The sequence below is a fragment of the Humulus lupulus genome, chromosome 2 (genome assembly GCF_963169125.1).
Source record: "Humulus lupulus chromosome 2, drHumLupu1.1, whole genome shotgun sequence".
Classification (NCBI taxonomy): Eukaryota; Viridiplantae; Streptophyta; class Magnoliopsida; order Rosales; family Cannabaceae; genus Humulus; species Humulus lupulus.
Window position 1 is genome coordinate 24,378,648 of NC_084794.1, and position 8,325 is coordinate 24,386,972.

Here is an 8,325-nt window from a genome sequence, read left to right on the forward strand (position 1 = left end):
GGTTTTATTCAATTTGGTGGGTCATATTCAATTCATAATTAATATTTGTTCAAAACATAAGTAGAGATTTCATTAGTCCAGGGATTTCATTAATTTAAATATGTCGTTTAGAATTTATAAGATACGCATATAATATATATAATTAATAATGAACTAAACCAAATTAGATTCTTCTAGGATATACAAATATATAACCATATAGAATAAGTATTAAGTATTTATATTTATTAATATATTACAAGTAACCAATGTACGTTATGAATTAGCTCAATCTTATGATTTGTCTTTTTCAGAAGAGACTATTGAAGCAATGTAGACAGGACTGGGGTCAAACACCTTAGATATGCAATCTTTACTATTTTAGTCAAAACTAAAACCATTTTCTTATATTTTCACAAAACGAGGCTTGCCCATAAAAAAATAAAAAATAATAAAAGCTGATAACGGTTTTAGCTACCATAACTATTAATAATTAAGTTCTGTGAAACCTCAATCTGGTTGAATAATTAATTGATACATCAAAATGAATGGAGCTAAAATTATTATCAAAGACACATATACAAAAAATTATTTAGTTAAGCATTTATGAAGACAACTAATATTTGTCACCCATCATCAACGTTCTTAAATTTTATTAGCTGAAGAAACTTCTTAGCTATATCAAATGAGACTAAATTACATTCCATCAAGCGATTAATCTACACCCTTGGTTATATATATATATATTTGAAATGAAAATAAATTACTAATTTTAACTAAATATTAACAAAATTTGTAGCCATAAATATAGTGGAATGATATTACACCTATTCTCTTTGTGAGAGGTCACAATTTCGAATCCCCTCCCTTAAAAAAAACCAGTCCCTGTTTGGTTCATTTTCCTCAATTAATAAGATACTATATAAGTAGTTTTCATATGGTTTAGGACACAATGAAAATACAAATTAATAATTGATGAAAAATAATATTAAATAACATATAAATTTATCATTTTTAGCAATTCATTTATAAATCTTAGTAAAAAAAAATAATGCAAGTATTTGTATTTAAAACAGAAAACTTTTTGAATTAATAAATATTCATTTAGTGGTTTACTTTGTTTTCCCTTCCTAATTTTCGTTTAAACGAAATGATTTTCTATTTGCAAATAAACGCTCTAACCTTTTTCTTTATCATGATCATTTCTAATCATTGAACAAAATTTTACTATAAAGTAATGATAAAACCAAAGAAAAGATCACATTAATTTTTTCTTCAATACAACTCTCCGTAAAAAAATAAAAATTGAAGGATCAAAATGGGAGCATTTGTATTTTCAAGAATATGCTATTCTTTATTTTTTTTGTTTGTTTAATAACAAATGCCTTAAATCAGGGTAGGAGTTAAACCAATTGGTATTGAAAAAAGTGCAACAAAGAAGAAATTAAGGAGGAGACAAAGGGACGATCGATCCATTTGTCGATGCCAAATCTCAGCAACTCATAAAAGTAACACCACTCCACTGCTGACCACTCCAGTCACCACACTCCACGCCGTTTTCTATTTTTTGTACAACATAGACACTAAACATTGCTACAATCACGCTAGGCTTGGTAAGAAAATACCCTATAAATATTTATTGTTTTTATTTATAACCAAAAAGCACATACAAACACATTGGCATGTGAATCTCACATCACATGCATAAAAGAGTCCCATGGAGATGGAGTCATCAATACTACTATAGACAAAGTTTTCATTTTTTTTTCCTTTTTTCAAACTCAAACAAGAGTTTTTTTCACTTTTCCTTTCCCATTCTCTTTTTTCCCCTTCCTTTCATTCTTTAGGAGGGAATAATAGACATGGTGAAGGAGGAGGAGAAGAACAACCACCTTCACAATTCTACCAAAGTTTCAAAGATTTCAAATCCCATTTTCTCACAATGTAGTCTTCTTCTATTTCTTTTTCAAATCTTCATTTTGGCCAAAGTGGAAGCTTTCAACTATGGCGATGCCCTCACAAAAAGCCTCCTCTACTTCGAGTCACAAAGGTCCGGTCGCTTACCCTACAACCAAAGGGTCACTTGGCGAGACCATTCGGGCCTCACCGACGGTCTAGAACAAGGAGTACGTGGCCTAATCTCAGCTCTTCTTTCTGACCATTTGTCCAAAAACCCTCTGTTTTTATGCGCATTAAATCAAATTTGTACCAAAACTATTTGTGTGCACAATTATATTTAGAATTAACAATGTGGGCACTTTTTGATTTTCTGTTTAGGTAGATTTGGTAGGAGGATATTATGATGCCGGAGACCACGTAAAGTTCGGTCTTCCGATGGCTTTTACGGTCACGATGCTCTCTTGGAGTGTCCTCGAATTCCGGCAAGAGATCGCCGCCGGTGGCGAGCTCCGGCACGCCATGGAAGCCATCAAGTGGGGTACTGATTACTTCATCAAAGCTCACACTAGCCCAAACGTGTTGTGGGCAGAGGTATATACGTACACATATGCATTAAAATTCACTTCATTATGCTATAATAATCAAATTTGTATTGTATTCGTGACAATATAATTATTATTTTAGGTAGGGGACGGGGACACTGATCACTACTGTTGGCAACGCCCGGAGGACATGACGACATCTCGGCAAGCTTACAAGATCGACGAGAATAATCCCGGGTCGGATCTCGCCGGAGAAACGGCGGCAGCCATGGCTGCAGCTTCCATAGTTTTCAAGTCCACAAACCCACATTACTCTCACCTACTTCTACAACATGCCCAACAGGTATTTTTACCAGTTCAATTATGCTGGACCATTTTATCTTAATGGGATATTAAATGGGTTGGTTCAAAATAAAGCTGAATATTCAATTTGGGAATTTTTGTGGGCAGTTGTTTGAATTTGGAGACAAGTACAGGGGAAAATATGATGGGAGTGTGGGAGTAGTGAAGAGCTACTATGCGTCGGTGAGTGGATATATGGATGAGTTGCTATGGGCAGCTCTGTGGCTATACAAGGCCACCGACAATCGAGTGTACTTGAATTATGTTATTGACAAGGCTAATTGCTTTGGTGGTACCGGTTGGGCCATATCTGAGTTCAGCTGGGATGTTAAATATGCTGGCCTTCAATTACTCGCCACTAAGGTATTTTTAATTTTTTTTTTTTTAAAGTTAATAAAAATTTGAATTCATAACAAATAGTCAAATACCCTTTTGGACAAGGAAGGAGTTGCATATAGCCATATAGGGGACCTACGATTTAACTTTTATTCATTTATTGATTTTTTGGTTCACTCACTCGCTATTCTCGATAGGTGTCTTCTTAGTTTTGGTCTCTATAAAAATCTTCATGAGATTTTGCTTTTTTCCTATATTCAAACAAGAAATAATCAGACAACTTTAGGAATAAAGTTTATACGTTGAGTGCGCCCCACTTAATAAGGTACATCTTTGCACAGACTTACCATTTGACCAGAAAGTGAGGAAGTTCTACTTTGTGCTGTTTAAGAGGTAGAAGTAATATTTTGGATGTACTCCAGTTTGGAGAAAAAAACGAGAGGTGTCACGTTTTTTTCCAAATATATAATAACATAGGGACAGCAGTAGAATTGTAAATATAATATATAGGCTAGGGCATAATTGATCCTGTATAAATGGTCATATCGAATATCTCTAATAGCTCCAGCAATGGCTGAGTTTGTACAAGTAGATGGTTCAATAATGATCGATGATTATTGTCTCACCCATTTTAGTGGAGCCCGATGTTATATTTTCATAAAGTCCAATGAATGGATGCTATCCATAGGAGTTATTCATGAAAATTTAATTAAAAATGTATACAATTTATATATATAACACCATATTCGTAGAATTCTATTAAATATATACATATAAGAAGAAGTCATCCTCTTGCATTCTGATTCTACAATTATTTTTATGCAATTTTATATTAATTACTAATAGCTTGGATTATTGTTATGAAACATTTTATGATGTCACATGATGTATTATAAATTAAACACTATAAGATGATCGTAACACTATTCAATAGTCTATTATCAAAAAAGACTAATCCAAATTATTTATACATTTATCTAATGAAGATCATGGTTATACAATTGGAGTGAATTATATGTATAGATTTTGTTTGGTGTTTTAGTAATAAATGTTTCAAATTAAAAGTTTCACATGTCTGAGAAATAAATAAACTAAGTTTTCTCTCTTTTTTTTTTTTTTTTTTTTGCAGATATTAATGGAAGAAAAACACATAGATCATCACGGTCGAACAATTCTAGAGCAGTATCGATCAAAAGCCGAGTACTACATTTGCTCAAGCCTAAACAAGAACAATGCGACCAACAACGTGGAACGAACCCCAGGTGGCTTACTCTATATCCGCCAATGGAACAACATGCAGTACGTCTCAACGGCGTCGTTTCTCCTCACAATCTACTCCGACCTTCTCAAGAGCTCAGGCCTAAAGCTCAGCTGCCACGCTGGAATGGTGGACCACGATGAAATCTTCAGCTTTGCTAAATCACAAGTGGACTACATTTTGGGCTCAAACCCAATGAATATGAGCTACCTGGTGGGCTTTGGCCCAAACTTTCCCCAAAGGGTTCACCATAGAGGGGCTTCGATCGTGTCGTTTAGGGAGAGCAAAGGGTTCATCGGGTGCACCCAAGGGTATGACTATTGGTACGGACGAGACGAGCCCAACCCGAATGTGCTGGTCGGGGCCTTAGTCGGGGGACCCGATTGTCAGGACAATTTTGGGGACCAAAGGCAAAATTATATGCAAACTGAGGCATGTACTTACAACACGGCACCGTTAGTAGGAGTTTTTGCTAAGTTATCACAATTAGAGGACCAAAATTTGGGCAGTCATCAAAGTTTGGATTTGATTGCTTCTTATTAAGAATAGTTTTGCCCTTGGATTTTATATCTTATAGTCATTTTTTTGGGGGTTCTTTTTGTAATTGTGGGTGAACTAAGGTTCTCCTCTTTGTATCTTTATTTGTTTTTCGTAAAGTGTTTATAATACTATACTAAAAAAAAGAAGCAAAATTTGTCATGAAGTATACTTATCCGTACGTCTAATCATACCAGGCTGCAAATGTAATGGAGAATAATTTTTTTATGATTATGTTCTTAAGATTATTCCAAATTTGATGCATTATTTCTTAATTAATTTATATCTGTACATCAAAGCAGAGTCCGTTGCTTTGTAAAGTAAATAAAGATGTGATGTATGTTCCATATATTGTCCAACCTGTCTAATTCGTCTCTAAAGTAAATAAAGTGTAAATTATTCGAGTTGTGAGCAATTTGATCAACTAGCTCTTTCGTCATATGTCTGCTTGGTAAATCTTCATAGTATGAAAATAATATCTTTTTGAGTAGCACTTTGAGCAACAATTATACTAGTTTCTATTTTAGGCACTTTGATTTTTGTTTGTTTTCTTTTACAAAATAATGCAAATATTTCTCCCAAGTCTAATAGTTAAATTTAAGAAATAGGACCCCAACTTATTGTGAGCATTCTGAAGTTGTATGATGAATTGAGGTTGGCCCCAAGCCTATCTCTGTGGCCATTTTCTAAGCAATGCACAAATTTTTCTTTAAAACTTTTTTTTGTACAACTCGAAGGCTCTAAGCATTTCCTTGGCCTCAAAACTACTTATTCGACTCTAGACTTGCCAGCTGTTAACCTATGAGTCAATTGTTAGGGCTTCGGGGTCAGGAACATGTTAAGGACCAGTCCACGGATTGTCTTTCATACATAATGTTTGGAAAATGTATAGAACGCAATCCCAATTTAATGAGTTCACCATAAGGCAACTCCTTCTATCACATTTATACGGGGAAATTTGATTAATTATGCTGATATTAGCTTAATAATTAAAATTTGAACCAAAATTAACCACCATATGAAACCAATGCTCATCTTTTTTTAATACCAAAAATACCCCTCTCATAACACATTTCCTCTCTATTCTCCCTCTTCCTCTCTACCTTTCTTCACCATACATTCTCTCTCACTCTCTCTTCACCATAAGTTTTACACATAAGATTTCCATACTAAAATCTTGCAAGAAAGATACACATTCGGACATTGTGGATTGTTTGAGGAGAAACACTAAGCTTTGTGTTATTTTTGCTCATAGTGAAGATATTAAATAGGTAAGTGATTTTCTTTGATTCTTGTTGTTGTTGGTTGTTTTTATGGTTTAGAATGCTGTTTAGATGTTGGATCTGTAGTTTGTTAGTATTTTTTGCAGTTTTTTGGGTGAAAATCGTGTTCTGTGAAAATCTGCGCTTTTTTTTTGTTCCCTGAGTTTTTTTCTAAATGCCCGATAGTGTCCGATATAGGCCCGATTCGGGCACGATAGTTGTTGAGTTTCAAGGTTAGGGATGAAGGTCTGATGGCAACCTGATGGTTACCCGATAGGTTTTGTTACCCGATGGTCATTCAGGTCCGATGGCTACCCGATTATTATTTTGAATCTATACACCCTTTTAAGTACGATAATGAATCGATAGTAGTCCGATATATGCCCGATTGCTGTTATTAAGTTACCGCGGACCTAATAGTACGATGGTACACAATGGTACCCGATACGTGCCCGATATTAGTGTTTTAAGTGATCAAAAACATAAATAAAAATTTGCCCGATACCGCCCGATATGGCCCGATACTGGTACGATGATAAAAAATGCCGAACTAAATTTCGACATTTTGTTGCCATTTACTGATTTTTTTTTTCTTTGTACATGATAGGGTCAACTTTGTTCGCGTACTTGATGTATAATGGTGTTTGGGAGCGTGAAGGTAGAGATTGGGTTTTTAATGGAGCCGAAAATTTAACGTTCGAGTTGGAGAAGGACATAACTTACTCACAATTTGTTGAACTTTTGTACTCAGAGCTAGAGGTTGACAAAGTGCAGTATGACCTGAAATTAGAAGTGAATTATAAGTACATGAAAGGGTTAATGTATTGGCCTGAACTTATAAGGAATGACAAGGGTGTAAGCTTATATTTGTCAATGCTTTTGAAGAAGCCAGATATATTTTTTCCCCTTTTTGTGACTTTGGTGGAGAAGAATATCATTGTTGATCGTAATCCTCCACCAAGTACTGTTAAGGATACTCGTAGTGAGGTTGGGACTTATGTTCCAGAAACAAATCCGGAGGTGCTGGTAGCCACTGCTGTACCTGAATCAAACCCTTTCATACCGACAATTGATCATGTAGCACAGATGCCATTTCATGATGATTTTCCTGATTGTCCTGACCCTGAAGATGATTTTGAGGGCAATGACGATTTTCCTGATTATCTTGAACCTGATGCTGATTTTGATTGCAATGATGATGTAAGAGACAACCAAGAAACAGAGGTCCGTTCTCAAGCTTTGAGCCTGTGTCCATTGTCGTACCAAATACCGAGGCAAACAACATGTAGAAGTAGACCCCGTAGAGAAGATCGCCAAACACCTGGTACTAGTAGTAGTCGTCCAGACAGAACAAATGATGCTAGAGAATTTAGTGATCCACTCTCTTCTTCGACATATTATAGTAAATTCAAAGCTCAGATGTTTACAAGAGAAGACATTGAGGATAATAGTCACTATATATCTATGGGTGGCACATCAGGCGGGGAGATTCATTTAGGAAAGTTTTTCAGAGACAAGGAACATTTAAAGAAGGTTGCTGGCTTGTTTGCAATGAAGAAGGGATTTGAATTTATAGTTAAGAAGTCTGGTACTGATGTTTGGTACATTACATGCAAGGATCCTGATTGTAGGTGGAGGTTAAGAGGGAAGAAGAAGCAACTTTCTAACATGTTCGAGGTGACAGCATTTGAAAATGTACACACATGTTCCCTCGATGTTCGAAAAAAAGATAAGTGTCAAGCATCACCTTTGGTAGTTGCCGAACTGATCAAGGATAAATTCTTAGTTAACGGTTCAGATTATTTAGCCTCCAAAATAAGAGAAGATATGAAGAATTCTTTCGGGATCAAAATGAGTTATGAGAAGGCTTGTAGATGCAGAGAGAAGGCACTCCACATAGTTAGGGGTACGCCTGAAGCTTCATATTCAAAGTTACCTGGGTACTTGCACATGCTGCAGGTGAACAATCCCGATTCCATTATTGATTTCAAGGTAGACGAGGGTCGCTTCAAGTATTGGTTTTTTTCTCTGGGTGCTTGTAGGCAGGGATTCAAGTTTTTTCGACCTGTTATATGTATTGATGGGTCCTTCTTGAAAACTAGGTATGGTGGCCAAATGTTGTGTGCCGTGGCATTGGATTCAGACAGCCACATATTTCCGATTGCTTTCG

General features: G+C 35.5%; 1 protein-coding gene across 2 annotated transcripts; it reads left to right on the plus strand.

Annotated features, from left to right (window-relative positions):
- The first annotated feature begins 1,453 nt into the window (after positions 1–1,453).
- LOC133817511 (endoglucanase 11-like) lies at positions 1,454–5,121 on the plus strand. Of its 2 annotated transcripts, XM_062250054.1 has the most exons (6): positions 1,454–1,592; positions 1,827–2,105; positions 2,257–2,469; positions 2,563–2,763; positions 2,871–3,125; positions 4,228–5,121. In XM_062250054.1, the coding sequence occupies exons 2-6, from the start codon at positions 1,842–1,844 to the stop codon at positions 4,897–4,899; spliced, it is 1,605 nt and encodes a 534-aa protein (XP_062106038.1). In that variant the 5' UTR covers positions 1,454–1,592; positions 1,827–1,841; the 3' UTR covers positions 4,900–5,121. The 2 variants fall into 2 exon arrangements, with proteins under 2 accessions (XP_062106038.1, XP_062106037.1); XM_062250053.1 differs by lacking the exon at positions 1,454–1,592 and having other exon boundaries at positions 1,638–2,105.
- The last annotated feature ends 3,204 nt before the right edge of the window (positions 5,122–8,325 follow it).

What these genes read in the sequence shown, in the direction of transcription:
- LOC133817511 (XM_062250054.1), top strand. Translation starts at nt 1,842, where the DNA reads ATGGTGAAGGAGGAGGAGAAGAACAACCACCTTCACAATTCTACCAAA. An exon ending in CCGACGGTCTAGAACAAGGA is followed by an intron (nt 2,106 to 2,256) that starts GTACGTGGCCTA and finishes TTTTCTGTTTAG; the next exon opens with GTAGATTTGGTAGGAGGATA. An exon ending in CAAACGTGTTGTGGGCAGAG is followed by an intron (nt 2,470 to 2,562) that starts GTATATACGTAC and finishes TTATTATTTTAG; the next exon opens with GTAGGGGACGGGGACACTGA.